The 24187-nt window shown below is 40.3% G+C and overlaps 2 protein-coding genes across 3 annotated transcripts; one reads left to right on the plus strand and one right to left on the minus strand.

Moving 5' to 3' along the window:
* Positions 1-109: 109 nt before the first annotated feature.
* On the minus strand, positions 110-16880 carry stx18 (syntaxin 18). 2 transcript variants are annotated; one of them, XM_080026866.1, is made up of 11 exons: positions 16699-16880; positions 6086-6153; positions 4259-4374; positions 3746-3823; positions 3459-3525; positions 3243-3340; positions 2053-2147; positions 1711-1769; positions 1180-1249; positions 991-1071; positions 110-843 (listed from the first exon to the last, which is right to left on the minus strand). In XM_080026866.1, exons 1-11 carry the CDS (start codon positions 16849-16851, stop codon positions 748-750), a joined length of 981 nt encoding a protein of 326 aa, XP_079882992.1. In that variant the 5' UTR covers positions 16852-16880; the 3' UTR covers positions 110-747. The 2 variants fall into 2 exon arrangements, with proteins under 2 accessions (XP_079882992.1, XP_079882991.1); XM_080026865.1 differs by having other exon boundaries at positions 2053-2150; positions 16699-16877.
* Positions 16881-17018: 138 nt separating this feature from the next.
* Positions 17019-18764, plus strand: LOC307249765 (uncharacterized protein). The gene is made up of 4 exons (XM_080026618.1): positions 17019-17085; positions 17318-17624; positions 17879-17996; positions 18174-18764. Exons 2-4 carry the CDS (start codon positions 17351-17353, stop codon positions 18553-18555), a joined length of 774 nt encoding a protein of 257 aa, XP_079882744.1. The 5' UTR covers positions 17019-17085; positions 17318-17350; the 3' UTR covers positions 18556-18764.
* The last annotated feature ends 5423 nt before the right edge of the window (positions 18765-24187 follow it).

Consider the following 24187-nt stretch of genomic DNA (forward strand, 5'->3'; position numbering starts at 1 on the left):
TCTCCAGTCGGTAGCTTTTCTTTAGCTGACACGAACTGAGGCAAGCCAAGGATTTCCACTGCCCTTGATGTTATCTGAAAGCCTAACGGAATTTAAACCAAATTAAATCCTGACAAAAACCCTGAAGTAAAGAAAGAAGACACATCATTGAATTAAGAGCATTGCTTAGTTTTACTTGAAAGCGAGTGGTGTGTCAGTACAGTTTTGCAGCGATAGATTAAATATATTCAAAGTAATTATTCGAGTGCTGCCTGGAAAGCAACACATTCAAACAGCATTCGACTTTGAAGCATAATTTATACGTCACTGATGGACACACAAGTTTATAACCAATTAAACAGTGAACACGAGACAGTGAATTTCAATGTAACGCCAGTCTGCACAGTATCCTCGTAATCTGGGGGTTGAGCAGAAATGGATCTTTCAGTCGGTCAGACAAGATGAGTTGAAGTAGGACACAAAGCTCCACACAAAGCTTGCCTCTGTAGAAGTGTTTTTTTTTTTAAATACCGAAGCCGCCCTGAAAGCATTGGACAAACGATGAATGGACTGTTTGCATCTAGAGGAATGACCAAAACTGCCCATCTCCCACAAGGATCTTTCACGACTTTGAACAACAGGTCCAGCTTGGTCAACTGCACATTCAGTCTCAGTGTTGTCGTCGTCATCACTTCTTTATGTGCCAGAGTCTGATGGTTTCCCTCTTGTGTATATATATATAGAGAGAGTCCATGCTGGCTACTTGTGTTAGCTGTCATACCAGTCCAGGAAGAGGAGAGAGAAAGAGCACATGACCAGGAAGAACAGGATCCACACCCGGAAGCCAGCGTTGTTTTTGATTGCCTTGTGATAGAAATAAAGAAAAATAAATTTTTACCGGTCAGATTGACTAACATCAATCAAAGGGAAAAACATGAAGGTATGAATGGCACACTCTAGAATAAGATGGTGTCGGGCCGGTTCCACCCATTTTTTTTTAGTAAATGTTACCTCACGTATGTCCTCATTGCCTTCTTTGACATTTTCTGTAGCACCCACCACCAGCTGATGGATGCTGTCGATCTCAGTTTCCTGTTGTGAAAAAAAAAGTGACACGGACAATGACGTCATATAAAAGCTCTTCTAAAAAAATCAAGTGTCCAAGTGAAGTGAAAAAAAAGGCAAGCAGCTCAGACTCACTTGTTGCAGGACTTTCTCTGCGAAGATCTCCTGCAGCCGAGAGATCTCCACCACTTTGCCCTCGATTTGCCTGCCGCGCACACAAAAGGACAAATGAAATATCCACTGAAATAGCATGTGCTTAGCATCTTTAAGCCCCTCCAGATAACATTAGTATTACAGTGGCAGGTCTAGCTGTTAAGGTCATTTTCACCTCAGGACCATGGCACTGATTTTCTCTGGCTGCCACGGTAACAATTTCATCAGCAAACACATTATGTCCTAGTGTAATTAATTTAATCCACATCTGGTGTTTCACATGATTGTTGTCTTGCTCACTGGGAATTTCAATAGGGCAGTGTCATTTAGTTAGAATGTGTTACACATCCACACAAGAGTGTTTGACCACAGTTTCTAGGTATATAATTCTACCGTTCACTATACTGATGTGTTTACAGGGTGAAAAGTACTGAGAGTGCCTGGTAATGTTCTCCGCTGTTCAGAACAGATAATACATTTAATAAGAAGGGAAAGAAACACGCGCGTACTCACCTCACTTCATCCACCAGGCTGTTCATCTCACTCACCAACCTCTGGTTCTCCTGCTCAAACTACAAAGACACAAACAATAGAAATGCATTACAAAACGAAATGTCGTTATTTGAGTGACACTTCAAAGTTAGGATGTACAGTGTTACCTCAACCGCAAACCTTAAAAAGGAGGTTTATCTAGCAAAAAGGCTTATTAAATTCACTGTGTACTTGTGTGAGCATATACTTATTATTACAATTATTGCAAGTTACAACATTATCAGCTGCTACATACGTTAATGAGACACACGTGAGTCAAACATATCGCCATATTCCTGAATCCTGATTTAAGAGGTGGCTCACCATCTGGATCTCCTCGGGAGATAGCTCGTCCTCCACTCGGGCCTCCTCCCACAGGTTGGCAGCGTTTTCTGTCGGGACCTCTGACACACTCTTCTCTACTGGAGGAAAAAAACAGACAACGTGAAAAGTCTTCATCGGGTATCGACAAAAGCCTTTTTTTCTGTCATTCTTTTGAAAGGAGAAAGGTAATCATGAGTTTGATACCCTTATTATAACTCTATATTGGAGCAGACAGTGTTGAAATATTGAAGCAGCGAGAGCACTGAGTAGATGTAATAGAAACTGTAGGAGTGTGGCGATCAATCATCATCCGGAGACATTGTTTCGCCCGACACCTCGGCCCTCTCAGCGGTGCTTGATGAAAACGGCTTATTAGATGGAGAGTGAAGAGGGGCTTCTTGGAGCACTGAAATATCCTTGTATGATATGATAATAATAAGCAGTACAAGCCATATGCTGCCAGAGGCAAAACAATGAGCATGTTGATGTTTTGAAGTCATTTAATAATGTTTTAAACATTTTTTTGGTCCCTTCAGTGAAACATTTATGTGGGGTAAAGTTGATGACGCACACTGCTGTTTTTGGACAAATATAGAATGTTAAGTGACGTAGGAAGGACTGGGGACTTTGATCTTAAGATATCAGATCAGTGAACATTTGTCACAACATCCTTACTCCTACATGGTAACGATCCCCTACACCTGCTAGCATGGCTTGCATAAACCAGCAGTATTACAAGTTAATGGTGGCGATTTAATCAAAGCAGCAGCGATGAATCATCGGGCATAATGGGGCTGTGCGCGGTGGCACAGCACTTTTCAAATTAGAGGCTGCATGATGAAAAGATCAGTGCCGTGCCTTCAGACGGCTGTAAGCGATGGAGGGGGCAAGACTTTCATAAAATGTCAAGACAGCAGTAGATAATATACAGGGAATGAATCGGGCCATTCATCTTGAATGTAGTGCAGGCTGCTCTACTGGCATTCTTGCTATCAACCCTTTAAAATTGTACTTTTTTTCCGAACAAATGTGTCTGCTGGTGTAACCTGAATGTTTCCTTTTATATTTAGCATTTCTGTATTTAGACATGCACTGAATGGACAGGAAAAGATAACCGAATAATACAGAAAAACACCAAATCAGCAAAGAACAAGTTTGTCTCCGCTCTCCAGTGTCTCTAACTAACTTACCAGAACTTTCTTCCTTAACAATCTTCTCTTCCGTGGGTTCCACTGGAGCCTCTGGCATTTTCTGCACCTTAATGTGGTGCTCTGGTGCCAGTCTTGACCTGAAACCACAGAGCACAGGGTCATCTGAATCAATAAGGAAATAATAGAGCAAGCAAGCAGGCAATTAATGTGTGTGAAGGAGGTATATGAATAGAAGCTGATTTTGGAAATACTCACATCCTCTTCTTGTCCACCATCCTCTTGACTCTGATTGCTCTCTGCTCAGAGTACAGCTTACACACTCCTTAAAGATAATCAAGACACAAATGATGTTACTTTGCAGTCCCGTTTGCTCATATCTAGCTTTAGTGATTTCAGGCATGCAGTGTGTGTACATAACACACACTATACCCTGAACCAATACACCAAAGGTCAGGAAATGAATGTATACAAAACAGTCCATAATAGTAGAAGGTAAATTACATGTGCTGTCTGTGAATCATAATGGAGGTGCATGAACTCACCTCTAAGATACATTTCAATGAGGTCCAGCACTGCCCCTCTGTGCTCCTTAACCTGGGATGATGTCACATTCTTCCCCGCTACCGTGACAACAATGAAACATTCATTTGTTAAAGAGAAACTCACAGGTTCACGTCAACACAGTTCAGGGCTTAGCTTGAAGATAGACATCAGAGTAGTTGTATGTATCTTTAATGTATGCGGCATAATGGAAGGCAAAACTAGCATCACTTGAATTGCCAGTAAAAGTGAAACAGACACAGACACACACACAGACACACACACAGACACACACACAGACACACACACACACACACACACACACACACACACAGACACACACACACACACACACACACACACACACACACACACACACACACACACACACACACACACACACACACACACACACACACACACACACACACACACACACACACACACACACACACACACACACACACACACACACACACACACACACACACACACACACACACACACACACACACCTTCATTACGTAGCTGCTTGATGGCCTCAGAACAGGTCCTCATGAAGATCTGAGCATCCTGGTCAATCTGGTCTCGCTCATTGTCTGTCATGCGCGTCAGATCAGTTGAGATGAGACTGGAAAACACACAAGAACACCACAGTCAGTTTAAATGCTTTTAGGGCACGGATCAAAAAGCTGACAATGTGATTAGTATCTTAACACAGACTCTTTAGAGAAAATCTTTATTACAAGTGGCCTATTTAATACTGACCGATGCCTTCCTTTTTTCCCTAATATTCATGTCTACCTTCAACCACTTTTTGTCCTCCTTACATATCACATACTCAGTATTGTATGGGGCAGAGACCATCACACCATGCACTTGGCAGATGGCAGCAATACATCCAAGCTTACACAGATGGGCAAGTTAGATTCTCATCCAACCAAGCTCATGTTTTATCACTTACATCTGAGAGAAGCTGCACAGACATGGGAAGAACATGATATCTCTACAATGACAATGAAAAAAGCCTAAAATATGGGAGCTTTTTGCTGTCAGAGGATGGGCCTGTGTTTGAAATTCAATGTCTCCCTCTGGTGGACTTCTAAGGCACAACCACACTCTTTAGCTAAGAACGAGAAGGACTCGTGATATTTGTATTCTGGTGTAAAAGTGGATTTGAAAAATAACTCGACTGTTTGATCAAAACTAGTCCTCCAAAAAGGTGCCAGACCAGTATTCATGTTTAACTTGGAATTAATATATAATTAACGGGAAGCCGAAAAGATTAGTCAATTAACACATCATGACTATAAGCAAATATTTAGATCATTCTTCCATCTTTGAAGTCATCTTTCAAGCCAAACATAATCTGGTTCACATCTTTAGATCTTTGGGTTTTGTGCAGTTGGTTGTACATAACATTCGATTTAAAGATGTTTTATTGGGCTCTGTGAAAGATTGCGATGGGCATTTGTCACCATTTTCTGTCATCTTCAAACATCTCAAACATTAAAGAACAAAGACGCAGTAATGAGAAAGTTATCTCAAGTCATCTTTTACGTTAATTATGGTGAACTAGAGAAGAGCAAATACATGTTAAAACATTTTTTTTTAATTATTTTTGATTAAAGAGCAACTTTTAATCAGGCTTTAACTTTAACCTCAGCCATAGTTGGTCTGAAATGATGAGCAGCGAGCTAAATCTCTACACATCGAGAAGTGAGTTCAGTATAATCCATAATCATTCTGTCAGGCAGAAGTCAAAGTGTGTGAAGGAAGAAGGAAGTTGATAAGAAAATTGGAAGACAAGAACGGCTGACGGCGAGACTTGCTGCGCCGCGTACCACTTGATGGATTTTCCCACCACTAAATACCACTGCCGTCCACCCATTGACATCTCTAATGTTGAGTTAATGCGCCCTGTTGGGGCTTTATCAACAAACCCAAACAAAACACACACACACACACACACCTACAGAACACAGAGGGGGCCTTGAAGGGGAGGAAGGCCTGGATTAGTCCCAGGGCGTGATTTGTTCTTCACTTGGTTGCAGCTCAATTATTCCAGACAATTAGACTGGAGCCTGCCGCTATACGGACCACCCGACTCGCTGCTGACCTTGTGCCAGCAGACAGCCCCTGCAGCGCTCACTGGAGACGGATTTGACGGTACCTTCAAGTAGCCCTGACTCCATGACCTGACTCAGAGGTTTTTTTGTGAGAAATCAAAGTGTTTGGTCTCTTCTCCGACCTCGCCCCGCAGCCTTGAAGGGGCTTTTTTTCCTTACCCCGCTGCTGTTGTTGATTGTGGTGGATTACTGCGTCTGTTTGGGGAGGCTTACCTTCCGGCGCTCACATAATCTTTCCTGTGTTGTAGCAGAAAGTCTTTGAGCTTGGTGATGTTTGTGATCTGCCAAGAAAAGAAAAAAAGAAGAGAGAAGAAGCGTTACTTGACTTGTTGCTCCTTATAACCATGTCAACGTGGCTTATAAGAGAGAGGCTTCAGAAGTGTACCGGGAAAACTATTTTAACTACAGAATACAGCTTTAGAAGGAGCCAGAGTAAATGTATCATTTTGTATTTATTGGATGCGACAGGCGACCGACGTCCGTCGATCTCCGTGAATATTTTCTTTTGACAATTCATCAAGGCCGGGACATACAAAAATCAAACCTGCAATTTCCTCGTCAAAACAGCTCTCGTAAATAAAAAAAGCTTACAGCGGCTGCATACAGAGCATTGACAGAGCTACATCTCTAATAAGCTTGAAATTCACGACCTGTTACTATTTATCACCGAGAAACACGTCCAAGTGTATGTGTGCACAGTGAAACCAAAGGAAACTTGGTTGAATTCAATATTTGCTCCTGTAATTCGGTCAAATATTAAAAAAGACCAAATTGCTTCCCTGTCCACAGGGCTCTGCTGGCAGCCTTACGAGTGGGTGTGAACGCGCACACTGCGGGCTCTGTTGGATCCAGAAGAAGACAGAACTCAGACAAGCTAAGGATTGAAAAATGACACAATGAGTAGGACTGTGACAGCGACCCCGGAGTGTGGGAGATTATTTTGATAGCACAACGACGCTGTCTTCGGCCTTCAGCTTTTTTTCGCTCTAACAACCTCAATTATCAAATTGCCTTGGCTGTAAGGGGTAACCTGGCACCAGCCGTCTAATAATGTCTCTTAACATTCATTCCAAGAGTCACAGTTACCCGAAGCAGTGTTTGATTTGAGCGGACGTTTGAAAAATGACAAGTTTGTCGACGCAGAACGAAGGTGTCAAGGTAAACAGGGGCGAGCAATTTGTTAGAAACCTAGAACTCTTTCTTTGGTTTTCAAGGTAATTCAGTGACGAATGACACGGCCGTGGGGCAACAACTCGGGACGAGGGCTGTTAAGACAAGCCGACCCTTTTAATAATACAATTATTTGAGGTCAAGAGTTAATTGTTATTCAGAGCAGTTGAGCTCAGAGAAAGGTTCAGGGGAGAAGAGAACCTTTCTTATGGCTCCATGTCTTTCAGATATTGTCCGTGTTGTGGTGCCTCAGTGACGGAGAAAAGTTTGAAGCGAGATTGAAATTGGATTCGATTCTTTCTGAAAAAGTTAGAGATAATATTTCATTTCAAAACATTCTTACGTGTATCTTACTGAGTTGCTGTTAGTTGAAGCATCTTTGTGTGAGAAGCGCACACCCAGATGGTGTTTTATATTATGTTTATATGTCTTGTATGTATTTTTATAATGGTTTTTTGTGATCATTCGGATTGGTGTTTCAATGAGAAGTGTTCTTTCTCACCTCTCATGCACTCAACGCTTTGCACTCGTGTCCACGGTGAGGAATAAAATGTTGTCCAAATAATCAATTAGTCAGTAGGTCAAAAATGTATCTGCAACTACATAATTTATGAAGCAAAAATGTCAATAAACTGTCTTGCTCCCGCTTCTGAGATGTGAATAGTTTCTTGTTTTTCTTAGTTCTCTGTGATCTTCAACTAAATATGTTTGGCTTTTTTTACTGTTTGTCAGAGTAAAAAAAAAAAAAACATTTTATGACTTATCGCTTTGGGCTCTGGAAACTTCTTATGGGAACTTTCTGTCTTTTGGCTCACATTCTATAAACAATGAATCTATTAAAGAGACAATAATCTGTAGAGTAATGGCTAATGAAAACAACCATTGACTGCTGCCCTAGGTCATCTTGTTAAACTCCTGGCGCGTCTTTAAAAAGGAGCCCAAATTGATCCGGGCCTTTGAGGGCTAAGGATGTGGCATGATGTTATCTTGTTACAGACCAAGGCCTCCCTCGTATGTAAACGTACTTAGCAATAAACCTAATTCTGATTCTGATGTTGATTAAGCTTGACTCCGCTGTTCCACGTACAACTAGCTCTGGTGGTAAAACGGATATTTTTAGCCACGAAAACCACTGTGAAGAAAAGTTTTTGAGTATTTTGTTTTCAAGACTATCCTTGGCCTGCCACAAAGTGGAAAATATAACCTCTTACATTTGCATGACTAATTTATCTTCTGCTATTAACTATCATTTCTGCTTGCAATTAGCACTTGGCCTCAGACTTGTATTAATGTTCTTCTAACTGAATATGCCTGGCTACAGAACTCTACCCATGGTACTGCACTGTTTTGACCAGCAGGCAGTGCTAAATCCACAGCATTGAAGCTTTCAGTCAGACACAACCAATGCGTGGGACATGCGTGTGTGTGTGTGTGTGTGTGTTGTGGGGGTGCCGCGGAGTGTCAAGAGTGCTGCTCTGGGGGTTGAGCTGTCTCCTGTGTGTATACACTGGAGCTCAGATTCCCAGCCCCAACCTCAAGGGTTTGCAGGGGGTCAGAGGGATCAATTGCTCTTGTAACTTAAGACCCTAAAGAGCAAGTAATTCCTCAACAATGAGGAAGGGGGAGGCCTTGTGCATGTGGCGCAGGCTCGCAGCCTATATGTGGGTACCCACCGAGCCATATGTGGGTGGGTGTGTGCGCGCGTACACATGCAGCCGCCATAGGTGTGTGTGAGGCAGAGCTCGCGGCCAAGGCAGGAGGAGACAGTCTGACGGGCTACATCTAATCTCGTCATCATCAAAGACCCCCACTTTACCTCCTCACTTTCTCCTTCCCCCTCCAGCCCCGAATGAGCCCAAACAAACCATCAGGGGGGATTATTATGAGGAAGAAAGGAGAAAAGGCTTAGCTTGCAGATTTCTAAAGAGCTTTGGATGGCTCTTTGTTTGGTTAAATCCAGGTAACTTGACAGAATTTGATGATGACTGGCCCTGCTTTGGTTTAAGTCCCTGTGCGTCCTGACCGAGGGCTATCCATACTGACGCCATCATGCTATGTTGTGTTTAGGTACGTCGTGGGCCTGATACAGAGAGGGATGCTTCAGCGGAGAAGACTCTTTCCTCATGTGGATTTTATTATCATGTTTATGTCTGATTCTCTAATGGGTTTAGTTTGGTCTTCTTATGTCTATTCGCAGTTAGGACGCATCACGCATGAGTCAGCTCTATAAACAAACAAAAAAGTACCATCAAAGAAAACCTTTAAGACTATTTATGAAAAGGGGTTTTGACCCTTTTTTTTTGGACACGTGCTAAAGTCGTATTAATGTGTTTTGATTTTTACTGGATAATTCATTTAGATTCAAAGCAGTAGTAAGCTTGTATACACAGTCTCGATGCTTGTTCATTTTTGATCACGCATGAATACAAAATGTCAGCTTGAAAAAGCAAACACTGAGGCACTTATGTTGTAAAGAATATCTAGCCGGGACAAAAACATAACTGCTGTTGTGCTCTCAGACTGGGTCACACAACTATATCTTCTCCAATTAACGACAAATTGTTAGCGGGTCTTGCAGTCTATTTAGGACCAAAATCAATGGACACTTCGGCACTGGTTGTTGAGGCAACTAAATCACGTTCCAACAATCAAGGTCATAAGAAACAGATGTATATGCCGGGCCTGTCACGGATAACTCCCCGAAAACCAGGACACCACAGTAGACAAAATAAATGAATAAACGAGGCAGTGTTGAAGGGCTTGTGTGACTTAAGTGGCAGGTCACAATAAGAGTGAAAAAGCAAACAAACATCTGTGTCAGAGCAGGGGTCCCAGAGTACAGGTAATGGGCCACCTCTGCAAGTATAGCTCTACACAATACTTTATTGATTCCTAATGAGCAGATCTATTCAGTATTAATGACATTTTTTAAAGGTACACAAAAGAGTTTAATTACTTAAACAATAACAGTTAAACATGTGTTAGCTGTCAGCAACTCAACAAGTGTTTCAAGTTAAATAAAACTTACAAATACAATGTATAGTAAATATTTTAGAAAAATATACAAAAATAATACTGCTGCAAGTTCTCCAATAAATAAAAGTCTTAATTACTAAATTATATACGCCATATTAGCGCTATTTACGCTATAATTACGGATGGTGGTTCACCTTTGCAACAACCCGTATTGTGACGTTTCAGTACGAATACGTGTGCTTGTTACACCACTAATTGATTAATCTATAATGTAATACTGTGATAATACTCTTTATGATTCCCACAATTTATTTCTGAATAATTTGAACATGTGTCATACTTGTATTTTCTCTCCAGTCTTTTTATCAGGTAAATCAACATGTCCCCTTCCTTCCTTCAGCTCAGTGTTTCCATCTACATAGTATTGAGTCAGATTGACCAGCATGCTGGATGTATTAACACAATATACACAGTTATGGATTTTCCCTGAAAGCCTTCAATATTTTCAGCCTCACTTGTTTCACATGTATCAGGTCAGAAGTTCCACCTAGGTAGGATAAACAATGATGCGTGCTTTCAGTGAGCTTATTCATAAATATGGATATTGCAGTCATGAATCATGGTCGTAAAGGAAATTTCAAACCATGGAAAATTGTCAGATTTGTAACTTTTGTCATTTTCCCGTGTCCACTACTATTTAAAATCACATATAATTCACAATGGACAGAGCAACTGACGCCCGATATAAGGTACTTCAAAAAGTAGCTCTTACAAAACAATTGTTGTCCCAAAATCCCCCAAATTTGCAAAGACTTCTGATCTGACAATGATAAAGACAATCTATAATACTAGTAATCCTATATCCTGTTGTGGAATATGAAATGGGCAAAAAATATGAGTTCAGAAGAAGGTGACATGACAACATGTCTGCTCTGCATCATAGAAACTAAATTACTTATTTGTAAAGGGATTTTAAAAAAAGAAAATGAGGAAAATACTATTTCTCTTGACTCATCTCAAGAAGCAACGGTCAACCTAAGACAAACGCTGAGGAGGAAATGGGATAGTAGAACATTTCTCTAACAGCATCTGATACAGTATGATGGAGTAGAATAAAGCTAATCACACTGAAGAAAAACGAGAGCGACTGCAAGTAAAGTGTGTACACCAGGAAACAACAGACATTTCAGCTGTGGGGATGACAAATTCTAACCATACTCCAATACTCACGCCTCGTTAAAAACATGGAAACGAGGCTTATATTAGGGAGCCTGAACCTTTGAGGCAGCAACCAGTAACTCAAACGATCTTTTCTGTTGACCCCTGCCATAAACAGGGCCTTTCATCTGCTGAAGACGAATGGCGACCACAACTGAGAAGTAAACAATATGTTTACTGTTATTTAAAACAACATTATCTGGTTTAGTTTCATTTAATGCATTCAATGTATATGTGAAATGGCTGTATATGATTAATATCCCCCATCTTATTGCACTTAATATTAATTTTGACCAAAAAAAAACCCCACTAGTCTCTAATAGTTCTGTCTCTTAAGTAGAGGAGCACACATCTGTTGTAGTTTCATGGTTGAGACTCTCTGTATTTTAAAGTGTCAGGGTCAAGTATGCAGCCTGCTGTCATCTGCACTGGTGGTTGTATTTCAGCTATTGTAAATCACAATAACTACGATTGTCCAATGACAAAGCCTGACAACATTCTTCAAAACGCGTCAACAGCTGCCACTTCAGTCCTGCTCCATGTTTGAATGTTTAAATTGAGCCTCTTCTATTGGGCTCAACATTACTTTTGTTCCGCTTAAACTATTTAGTCTGCAGAGTATCTGGTGTCCGTCTCATGATGTGGAGTCTGACATACATCTGCGTTTTACCACTTTTTCCTCTTTTATTTTCATTTCCTTGAGTCATGCAAATACATTTTGTTGCACGCAGTGAAACAAAATCAAGATTGTGCCCGGGCCTGACAGCAGATGCCTCGAAAATTCAATTTGCCCTGGCTTTCATGGGAAAACAGTGCCGAGATTGGGCCAACTGGTAAAGAGACCATTTAGCAGCGCGTTCATCTCGGGGTGATCCCTTGCAAATCGCTTCCCCATGGCTGGGGCACTGACTGGGGCTTTGACAGCTGTATGTGAGCATGTGTTCTACCTGCGTGCCAATATAGCTTGTGACTTGATGAATGTAGAAATAAAAAAAGAATTAAATAAGAGTCAGTTTTTTTTTTTTTTTTTTAAAGATTAAGCCACTTTTAACAATCCAGCAGTGTTTTGTAAATAGTTTTGAAAACTTCTATCGATTTCCATTGTTTTTTGGTCACTAAAATATGTATTAGTACATTGTAGCTACAACAGCTACTTTGTTACTTGACTGACAATAGCTGTTTATTTCAGGAAGAGGTCTGGTAAAATAATCAAGACAAAAGAGCACATTTCCACACTTGTGCAGTTTATTCCATAAACGGTTAACTTTAATGACAACTCATAGATGTCATTGCGGTGTACCATCTGCTAGTGTGGCTGTACACCATCTGGCCCTGACGTGACCTCTTCAACTCAAAAGATCTTCAAATATGCTGTAGTTTCGTCTGAATGACAACGCCAATAGAATCGTAGAAATTATCCGACAAACCATTTCAAAGTGTGGTTTCGGTCTTTGAAATTTGCCCTTCACCAATTTGACATATCCCAGTACATTTCATATGGAAAATATTTCACTTTCATGTCCATAATCTGACATTATTAGAGCAGATACAATCCAGAGTATCCACAAAACCTAACTTGAGTGGGTTTCAAAATGTATGAAAAAAACTAAACATTTTTGGGACTTTGAAACTTGATTATATATATAAAAGCAGAAAATATCAAGTACTACCAGAGGCTTACAATTCAAACTAAATGTTTTGAGAAATATTTAAGCATGTTATATCAATGTGAAAGTTGTCATAGGGAAGAGCCCCCCCCACCCGCTCCTCTAACAGCTCAAGTGCTGGCTGGCTGATTGCCACACTTTTCATGGTTTTTTAAGAAAACACCGTGAGAATTTTGGAATACCAATACCAAAGGCACAGTGGGGAGCCAAGCACTATTTTCTACACACAATTTAACAATTTTAAAAGTGACCTCCTCCATTTAAAACTTGAGAAGGGCGGCATGCTGCGGAGAGAGGCGAGGTGAGCGGTGAAATGGTGATCACAGTGCCCCAAACCGACCCCCTATGAGGTAAAGTATTCTCCCTTACCAAACCCCACCCTGTAAACACTGGCCCTCTTATTAGTCAATCAAAACTTTTATTTATTTATTTTTTGCATGGTCTTGAAAGAAGCTACATTTCCTTTCTCAGCGAGCTGCATTTTGAGTGGGAAAAAGGCTCATAGATAGGACCACTGTGTATATGTCAAACTTTGATGTTTTCTTTCTATTTTTGTGAAGCTCCAGTGGGAACTTGGGGAGTTATGCATGTCTTGGAGGGCACCCACATCTGTTGTGCATTAGGTGCCGGCCGTCAACATTGTTACTGGGAACCTAATTTAATATTTTCTCTGTTTTGATCTTCCACCTTTAATCACTGGCTCTTGGGAGGATCGGCTTTCCCCAAGAAAGTGTTCGAGAGCCGAAAGAAAATGTTATTGCAGCGTGTTTATGGAATCATACATGTGAAGACGGAGACTCGCAACAAGAAAATGCAGACCCATGTCAGGCTGACACACCGAAAAATGGATAGTTGAATTGCGGGCGAAAAACCGCGACATAACTCGAGAGAGCAGTCAGGACATTCCATACTCGCAAATTTCAATTTCTACAAAAAGCTGCTTCACCGAGATGGTTTTGAGATTATATCTGCAACACGAGTTAGACAGCGGTAGGGGGGGAGCGCAGCAGAGAGCGGGCACCACAGGATAGGTTTGGGTTTCTTTTGAATCAGTACCACTGCTTTTATTAAACCACCATTTCTAATATCAACGTTAACAGAACATAACAAAAAGCTGGTTGTGCAGAGCTGCTGCTGGGACTGGCCTTGTGTGTTTGCCTCTCAGACTGATGGTTGGAGACATCAGGTACAACTTAAAGTCCTGACTTCCCCAGGGAAACGTAAAGTGGTTGGTTCTTTCAAGGTGCCTTTGAAGAGGTCTGTGTTCACGATATGCATGTCAGGCCAAGGACTACTGGCTGGCTGCAGAAGACGTGAAGCCAAGCCTTTTTAGTTGCCAGTAACTATCTCCAACTGCCCAACCAATGACGATGTCCCTCTGTTCCTCAATGGGAGAATTCAATTTGAGATTTCTTTGTGAAGTTTCCTGAAATAATTAAACACCAATGTTGCCCTTCGTCCTAAGTATTGGGGGTCAGTGTCCCATGACAAGAGGTTTACAAGTCCTTTTTTCATCAATTTATCTAAGCTAAAGGCTATGTGAAATTTCCTTCAACTAGATCCAGATAAGGTCTTAAGACTTTAAAGATCTCCTATTATACTACTTTTCTGGTCTTAATTTCTTGTTAAAAACTGCTATTGAGCAACCTGACACGAATCACATCACAAAAAACGATGTAGATTTTCGGGAAACGCTTCCTCTCATCTGGGCGATTCAGCATGCTCTGTCAACACTGCGCTTCGGCCATCTCTGCCCCCTCCCCCCCCCCCTCCTGCAAACCCCACTCCGTTGTGATTGGTTACCTTCCTTCCGGAACACTTTCAGCAGCGCGCGGGCAGATTTGAGAGCAGGAAGGTGGGGGCATGGCCGGAGCGCGCCACCACGTTGCAGCATTACCATACATGGAAAAATCCGGAATCGTGACGACACGATGGCAGGAAATTTGAACAAGTGAATTCTCGACCGGCTGCCCTAGTGTTTAGCGCTCTGCACAGCCACCCCAGACGGTCAGCAGGGAATACGTATAAATGCATGTACGTGATTATTTTATACGCTAGGTTAAACATGACTATAAATCATTATAACAACGTTTATAGGTCATAAAAGTCGAAAAAGTATAATAGGTCCTCTTTAAACAGAGGGACTGAATCCACATTTCCTTGCTGACAATGTAACAACAACATATAGTAAAACATTTGTCTACGACTGAACGCCTGCTTTTATGGGTTTAGGTTATTATAAGACAACAACGTGCAATTTTTTATTCAATCTAAATAAAGGTATGAGAAAGCTTCACTGTACAAGTTTTTTTTTCACCATTGGGCACCTTTTCAAAGCCCAGCATCCAGGTTTGTAAGTGTTGGGTGAGGAGTGACACTCAGACCTGACAGTTGGCAAAAAATATTTGGGGGCTCAAAACTGTAGAGTCTAGCCAGTTAGCCTTATGTGATTTAAAAAAAAAAAAAAAAAAAAAAAAAACTTAGCTTCTGTCTTCCAATAAGTAAAGTAGAGCAGTAATTTATTCTGAACTGGCCACACTCGGCAGATTTTGAAAATTCAGGCCAGTTAAAGTAAAAAATTGTGGCAATTCTATGAGTGCTATGTTACCTCAGTAATATTTATATGTCTGTGAATAGTAGATGACATTTTGGAAAACAGTGTTCTTTACAAAAAGCTTGACTTAAGTGAAGGTGTTGTAATGTTTCTGCATCATGCTCAAGTCTATATTTCATAATGTGTACTTGAAAAAAATAACGAAGTAATAATTGCTGGCCATGCTATACTCATATTTTGGAGTGTATTGGTCAAGAGCAGAATAGGAGGGCCAGAGACAGACAATTGAATTTGAACATCAATGCCTCCTCCATATTTTGAGAGTGGGTTCAGAGAGGGGCTATCCAGCAGTACAGTACGCAAAATGTGCGTGACAATCACTTAGGAGCTAAACCTGTTTCAAAGATGTATTTAAATATATGTGCCAAAAGGGCACATAGATACATTATTATCATGTCCATTTGCTAACTTAAATGTACAGCTTGACGCCATAACAGCAGGCACCCTGAAATAAAGAATTACTTTTGAGTAGGTTCTGTGGAAAGCTACTGTTTTAAATACATGGAACAAGATTTGGTCCTTTCAGTATATCGCTATTGTGCAATAAAATGAGAATAAGTATGAGACTGTGATCATCAGAACAGCACTTAATACAGCTGAAACATGTATGGTCACTATCTACTATCTACAACTATCCCTTTACTATCTCTTGGTGTAATAAACAATGTCATAAAATCAATAAGCATGACTTATTCAGGTAATACAGAATTATTATATGTTTAAGCTTCAATATGGTGGTTTGATTGAAGTATTTGGATACGCCCGATATTTAGTCTTGCAGAGTTATTTCGAGTCTAACAATTAATCAATTTCTTTGCCAGTTTAACATCATATAAATGAAAAAAGTTTGAGATAAAGGACTTTTATCGCACACTAGTCTCCTACTGACACCAATTTAATTCATGTAGCATTCAACAACGTTGTTCCAAGCTGCTGAGAGAGGCCTTGCTTGGAGTGAACAGCTGCTACAAACTGCACTAAACTCCAATAGAGTTTCAGTCTGGCAACATAAAGCACAACACCGAACTCCCTATCTTGCTGTACACATTGCTTAAGCGTAACGAATGCCTCTGCAATGCACCAGGAGCAAAGATTTGCCCCCACAGTGCAGTGTTTAGCTGTCATGACAAGTCAGACTGCTAGCCCCCGGTTAGCTAAAGTTAGCTTGAAGAAACACTCACCACTTCTTTCGCCTTCGGTGAGAAGCCACTCTTGGGTCTGCTCCTCTTGAAAATTTCATCTTTGGTAGAGTCAACCCCTATTCCTATTGCTTTGTTGCGGGTTTTCACTGTCTTGACGCTGGCTTTGAAAAGTAAAGTTATATCCACAGCCATGTCCGTGCAGCAGCAGCACAGGCACCACTGTAAACAAGCTGACACGTCACCACGTGAGTACGTCATCGTCGCGCGACGCTGTGGATTTTCCCTGAGACGGAGAACAAAAACCTTACGTTTCTCCTTAAAGTATTTGCACTTATTTACTCTATAGCGTGCTGTACCGCATAGTATTTACATCCTGCAAGCGTCTGACCTGGTAACAAGACATTCTTCACCTTGATTGAGTTGCAGGTAGCGAATATTTAACAATTCCAAGAAATCTCTTAAATATAATTACTTAAGTTTAAGGAGACTTAAGTGAGAGGCTTTACCTTTCATTGAGATCAGATCACCATGTTTAATAATATACTTAAATGTAATCATGTTAAGTTGTATGCACTATATGCTTGTGTTAAAAGGATGTAATAGTGAACAAATGTACATAGATGGTCTATCATCTAATCAATCCTGGTCTCTTTTTCAGAAGAAAACTGACCCTATACAACTGACTGAGAGGATGTCCATCCGGAAGCGAAAACCTAACTGGACAGACCAGGAGTGTCTCCTGCTAGCTCAATTGACGCAGGAGAGGAAAGAGAGAATCAGGGGCAAAAGCAGCACTGGAGTAACCGTACAGGATAAAAGACTAGCCTGGGATGAAATAACCCAAGCCATCAATAATGCCTTCCCAGAGATGGAGCGGACAACTTCTGACTGTAACAAAAAGTGGGAAAATCTACTGGCAAAGGCGAAGGACGAGATCAAACGACGCAAAATGCATGCGGGTACAGGTGAGGAAAACAATTAGCAGTTTGTGATCAATAAATCATGTTATAATAAGTATCATTATCTACAATATAGCCAAAGACAGGTGAAAATAAGCCAAGGCCTCAAGGGGTAAATATGTGCAGATGGCTGCAGAGAAATGCACTCAGAGTTACAAACCCTACAGGATTAAAGGGGCAAATCAACATAATCACTATTTGTAATTTATAGTGTAGTTTTAATTAAGTGTGAATGCATGATGATGCATTTTCATTCACAGATGGCCTGTCCTGTGAAAAGTTAACCGCAGTGACTCAAGTAGTGATCTCCGTGATGAACCTCCCTGCCATGCTGCAGGATAATGAAGACTCAGTGTTGGTGGACACTGAACAAAACAGGTAACACGTTGTTTATTTGTTGAAAATACATGTTTTGCCTTGAACATGTCGAAATAGAACTTAATTGTAAACTAATTTTTTTTATGGAAAATTTGTTTCTGTTATTGGAGTCTGTTTTTTTTTTGTTGCAACTTCTTGTCATGCAAATTCGTTGACAGTTTTTTATTTTTACTTTAGCTGTATTGATGCTGGACATGAGTGTGAAATGGATGCAAGTTTGACAAACACCAAACCACTGAGAGAGCTCAGGCTTCCCTTACATCCAGATCCATCCACCTCTCCAGCAGCAGAACAAATAAGGACTGCTTTTTCTCACGTCCCTAAATCGCTGGCAGTGCAGTTCAGCAGTCCTCGTCCTGCCGACTTCACTGCTCTAATGGAACACGATAGCCCCTGCTCCTCGCCCTCAGTGCGCTGCCCAAGGGCGCAAGAGCGGATGGATTTGGAAATGTGTGTGCTGAGAAGACAAGATGCGGTCCTCAAGTTGCAGGAGGAATATTACACGCTGAAGATTCAGCTAATGAAGAAGCAAATGGAAGGGCAGCTTCAGAAAGACTGAAGTAGTTGTTGTGAACCACTTGTTGCGCCATTTTGCGACTTATGTCTGCTTGTGGACGGTGACCATTCAAGTCAAGGAAAATATAGACTGTGTTATAATTTGTCAAGATGAAATCTGAATCCCACTGAGGCACATTTATATTTGTGATATGGGGCTATATAGATCAAACTGATTTTATTTTTTTATTTTTTTTGTATAGTCAAACTAGTATAAGGGAAAAACCCTGCAGATTTTATTTGATTGGATTCCATATTTGGAGGAATATTGATTTCACGCGTTGGATTTTTCACCTGCTAGTATTGATCATAATCTGGGTTTAGACATATTATTTTTTACCATACTGAAAATGTGTTGTTGTAGTATAATACGTTGTGTTTCTCATAACTTAAGTAAAATATATATTTATGTTTATGTTACCTTCCATGTTGGTGTCATCATTTTTTGAAATCTCCCTTTCCCCCCGTGTTCTTCTTCTTAATATGGAATGACCAACAGATCTTCTTTACAGATGACATTTTGACATGATCATAATAAGAACATTACAGGTGTTACCCTACAATGACAATGACACACACCATCCTATTAAGTGTCCATGTGTAGGTTGTGCCAGTTAGCCATCATCTTGCACAGTACCAAGGCCCCTGAACTGGGAAACCTTTTTTATTTTTATTTTTTAACCTTTATTTATACAGGTATATCCCATTGAGACCGAAGACTCTTTTGCAAGGGAGACCTGTTTTCCTTTCCCACGTTACCATTCACACATACATTCATACACCGATAGCAGGCTAACTATCGACATTCACACGAGGCAAGGTGGGTTAAGTGTCTTGCCCAAGGACACAACAACTATGACACACAAACCTACAAGGATTGCACCCAAAAAACACATTATTGGTTATACAGGTGTTTTTTTCTGCTATGACTTAAAGAAGTATCTGCAGAGTGTGGACATTCTTGTGTTTGCTTTGATACACATCAAGCCACCACTCCTCCTCTTTCCACTGGCCAGCCAGGTCACTGAGTATGGTGAGATAACATGATCCCTCACTGGTACTGTTGTTGGGAACCAAACTTGGTTTCATAAACAGGTCACTATATGGTCTTTTGTTTGCTTTGAATAAAGTCTAAACAAGGATTCTATATAAAGTATACTGATGATAACAATAATGTTAATATGGGTCCTGTTAAGTATTGTTAGTCTCCTGCGATTCTGTTTGGTTTGCCTTTGAGAACACACCAAATTCAATTCCTGTTGGAGTGTACCCCTGAGTGTGAACAGCTGAGGATGTACTGTGTGGACCAGGTGATATGTGAGGTTCTGTCCGATGCCTTTTCCAAAGCCTTGTTTACTGAGACCGTGTCACACCTGTGATGGGCTATGATGCTGCGAGGCAGTATGCTCTCCACTGTCTGTCTGCAGGGCACCCAGTTTGCAGTACTGTGTGGATGTTTGAATGAGGAAATGTGTTCGTATATATGTGTTCATGGTCATGGCTCGCGAGCAGTTTGCTTTGCACAAGGCATCCATGTTATATTTGACAAATGGCTGCATTGTACAGTAGTATAGTGAAAGCCGTACTAGATAATTTGTTTCCAACATCACCCCTATCAAGGCTGACATTTTGGTCTTTCAAATCATGTATTGCTTCCAGCGCCCTTTTGTTGTTGTGGGAATAGTGTATACTGTGTATAACAAAGAACAAATGACACATTAAGAAAAACACCTGACACCTTAACATGTTCTATTGGCAAATGCAATGTGATACAACTGTGGAATTACAACTATTACATTTCCAAATCCTTCAAATCAAATGTGTTCTTTGTAGGAAGTATGATTCAGTTTAGTTTATCTGACAATCCAACTGATGTGTATAGTTTTACATCGTGAGATATGTAGGTTATTTGCTGATTCATGCCATTTATTCCTAAGTGCGAATTTGGAAGCTGTAAAATGTTTGACATATACCAATAAACATATATATGAAAATTGAACATGGTCATGCCAGTGTAAGTAAAGCTACAATAATGTCCTGTCTAGACAAATGTAGTAATTTGTGCGTAATATTTCTCATAAACCCGTTTATTTGTAAGTGACTGGGCTTGGCACCCAGATGTAAGCAGTGGGGCCCAGAGTGTTGAATAAAAGGCTGTTATTTGCTGTGTGGTTTGCTCATTTCCTTTGTTAGTGTTGTGCCAGACTGTGTTACAACTCAGTGCTTTGACTGTCTCTCCCCTTTTTCTGCCGCCTCAGCATTAACTCCTCGTCATATTTTTTTTATACATTCACTCTCTCAGATTTGACTATGGAAAGAGTGCAGCTTTTCAAGGACCAATCTTATGGGCACAAAAAAGGCATGACGGCCTTTAATGTGTTGATATGAGGAGTCTAACCGAGCATTAAAGTTTCCTAACTTTTATCCGGCCACGGGATAAAACACACTAATTGAGCTTGCTGCGAGCATGTACAGTACTGTACTGGGCTAGAATGGGGACAAGAGATGATAGGCTGCTACTTGGAACCACTGATTTGATTTAAATGTTTTTCATAGAGTCAGAGAGTGTGTGCCTTCATATGCTGAAAAGTAATCTATTCTCAGACCCCGCATATTCTCCAACAAGGTGGTTTCCATCTTTTTTTTGTCTGATGAAACCCTGCCTTCATATATGAGCTCAAGTTCAGCTGCATGGATGTTATTTATTTATAACACTACTAATTTGATTTAACTGGATAGTGTAAATATAGTTTTTCCTTTAACCAACATACTACTATTAATCCAATTGTGTTATCTAACTGAAACTACTTAAACTACCTGAAACAATTTTAATTTACCATTACCTTAAACAATTTATTCATCAATTCGATAACTGTATTCAACACTTGATTCCATACTTTTAACTACTTCAACTGTTTATCCATTATATTTTTCAGTTTGAAGATATATATTTTCACCTCTATAAGTGCAGAAATTAAAAATGGGGCAAGCGAGGTGGGAATGAAATGCAACAAATGTCACCAGCTTGAACCCAACCGTAATTGTGATTACATGGCATGTGCTGTGACAACTCTGCTATCATGTCGCTGCATTTTATCCTATTGAAACCATCCATCCATTGCAAAGTTGAATAATTGATTTATGTAATACTTAAAGGTGCAGTGTGTAATATGACATCATCAAGAAAGTTCTACAAAGTTGAATGCAACGCTCCCTGGGTAACCCCACCCCTCTCGTATTATAACAGAAGCTACAGTGGCCTTCAAGGACAAGAACAATTCTAAATTTTAAACAATGCACCTGATGACATTCCAACTATGACACTTCCAAGATGGCGGCACTAGGCCTTGGTCCAAAATATGCAGAAATATGGACATATATGAGACCCTTTCTAAGGGAAAAAATAATAATTCAAAACATTTTTTTCAGCTATTATGCACTAATTTAAATGTACTTATGGATATTATAATTACTTTCTACAAAATCTGCTAGGAAATAAAAACCCAAATTCTACACATTTGTTTACATTTGCAGAGCCTGTAGTTAGTTTACAAAACATATTTTTCTACATTTATTTTTCCGAGTATTATAAATCAAATTAATATTATTTTGAGGCACCTGGAACCAAACATAATGCTAAAATATGGCCTGCTGCTTTAGACAATAACAGTGAAACAGTAACTTTTCAGGAAGCTGTCTAACCTCACAGAGTGTTCCGGTGAACCAACTTTCTTGTGAGGAAAGTTTGTGTAATTCAGTCATAAGAATATACCATAAAACATGTTTTCACTTCTCTGACACACCCAAAGTTAAGTGGTGTACCTTTAACTATCTCAACTTCTCTTGCTTTCATGCAGTTTCAATTGCAACACATTGTGTTTATGTGTTACAACTTGCTCAGGGTCAATGGGAAGCTAACTGGCTACTGTGAATGACTACAGATTGTAATCCTTTCCAATTGTTCTCATCACAGTATAACACCAACACAGATTCAAAATAAGAGCAAACTTTACACATCCTCTCTGATGACTTGAGAGGTACCCCCTAGTTACTGGTACCCTTGGAAATCTTCAAAGTCATTTTCTGTTGACTTGTACTTTACTCATAATTGTTATTCTGTTGTCAAGTCTTGTTTCTCTCTGCCCTTTGACCTATGCACTTTAGTTTTGGCTTGGGGATCTATAGGCGCATTGCATTTATTGAATTCCTTTCATCCTATAAGTAAATAAGAGTATAAATCCAATATTAATGTAAAAATACCAACATGCTCAGGGGGTCGACCACTGCTGATGTCCCAAAATTGAACTATGGTTCAGCAGACTTAGCATTCTTTACAGGCATTCCTAGATGCTATCTGCCCCTTGGATGAAGCGTCAGTGACGGTATCCATTCCTCCCGTCCCTGACAGATGAGCCATGTTTTGGAGTGTCCTCTGGGCAGTCCACTTAACTGCCTGAAAAGAAACCCCTTAATCTCCACTTTCTCTTTGTTTGGACCATTATCAGACCTGTCAATCCTGGCTGCTTTATCTTCACAGAACTCATCTACTGGCTGTTTGACGTTGGCTTAATTCTATCAAAGGCCCTTATCTGTGCTTTGCCTGAGGATGCATCCTTCCTCTGACTTTCTAGAATGGTCCCAACTCTGATAAGAATATCTCTAATTTGGGCAAAATAACACTTTTATGTGTGAGGGATTTTTTTTTGTATGTGGATTGCTGGTTTATTTGCCTTTTGTTCTTGTGTTGTATTTTGTTTGCTTGAGTTCTTCGCTGTGCCATATTTTATGTTTGTATTATTTATTAACTGGGTGTAGTCAGAAACCTGAGCTACAGACAAATTGATATCCCATTAACCACCGTTGATCCAGATTGGAGATAGTCCCCTTTGATGGCCGTTAACGCTCTGTCTTTTGGCAGTAGTCACTTAAAACAGTCTGAAGGAATGCCATGCAGCTTGATCTCATGAGGAGCAATTACATGGGAGGGAGCTGTTGCCTTTGAGGTGGAAACTTACCTGCCACACCCTGCAGGCTTACAAATAAGCCTCTGGACACGTCCCAAACATTGAGAATGGTCCCTTAGTGTGAGTGCGCCCTTATTCTTCGGGTCCTTCCTCTTCGTATAACATATGGTCCGACCATAGATAGTAAATAGGGTCTGACAGGTATAGAGGGAGGGCGTCGGCCGTGATGGTGAATTAACTCATCTAGCTATAGTTTTGTTTGGCATTATGTCAACGAGACATGGAAGAAGCCTTTTCACAACCCACAAGATATTTGGAGTTGGTGCCAGGATAGATGTTTGACTCAGCCATTAATCATCTCACTTTCTTTCTTTGCCTGATGCAATGTTAATTAAAAAGCAACACATATATGTTATTCCCATTGTCGTCAAACAAATGGAATTTAATTTATGGACATCCTTCATAATTATTTTAATGTAGGCTGGATAATAATTTATAACCACATGACTGTGCGCCTGTGTGTTCGACTGTGAGAAAAGGTTCTTGTGTGCATATACAGTATCTCTGTACTCTGTGCATGGGTTTGCATGTCTTAGAACATCTAGATGTCAATTCTTTTTTTAAGCAACATAACAACCAGGACCCAGTTTTGCATATGAATCATAAGCATTG

The sequence above is a fragment of the Ammodytes marinus genome, assembly GCF_949987685.1.
Source record: "Ammodytes marinus genome assembly, chromosome: 4".
Classification (NCBI taxonomy): domain Eukaryota; kingdom Metazoa; phylum Chordata; class Actinopteri; order Uranoscopiformes; family Ammodytidae; genus Ammodytes; species Ammodytes marinus.

Coding starts and splice junctions, on each gene's coding strand:
- stx18 (XM_080026865.1), bottom strand. CDS start 16,851: ATGGCTGTGGATATAACTTTACTTTTCAAAGCCAGCGTCAAGACAGTG. Junction 6,154..16,698: donor CACCGAAGGCGAAAGAAGTG/GTGAGTGTTTCT, acceptor TTTTCTTGGCAG/ATCACAAACATCACCAAGCT. Junction 1,250..1,710: donor AGCCTGGTGGATGAAGTGAG/GTGAGTACGCGC, acceptor TGTGCGCGGCAG/GCAAATCGAGGGCAAAGTGG.
- LOC307249765 (XM_080026618.1), top strand. CDS start 17,351: ATGTCCATCCGGAAGCGAAAACCTAACTGGACAGACCAGGAGTGTCTC. Junction 17,625..17,878: donor CAAAATGCATGCGGGTACAG/GTGAGGAAAACA, acceptor TTTCATTCACAG/ATGGCCTGTCCTGTGAAAAG. Junction 17,997..18,173: donor GTGGACACTGAACAAAACAG/GTAACACGTTGT, acceptor TTTTTACTTTAG/CTGTATTGATGCTGGACATG.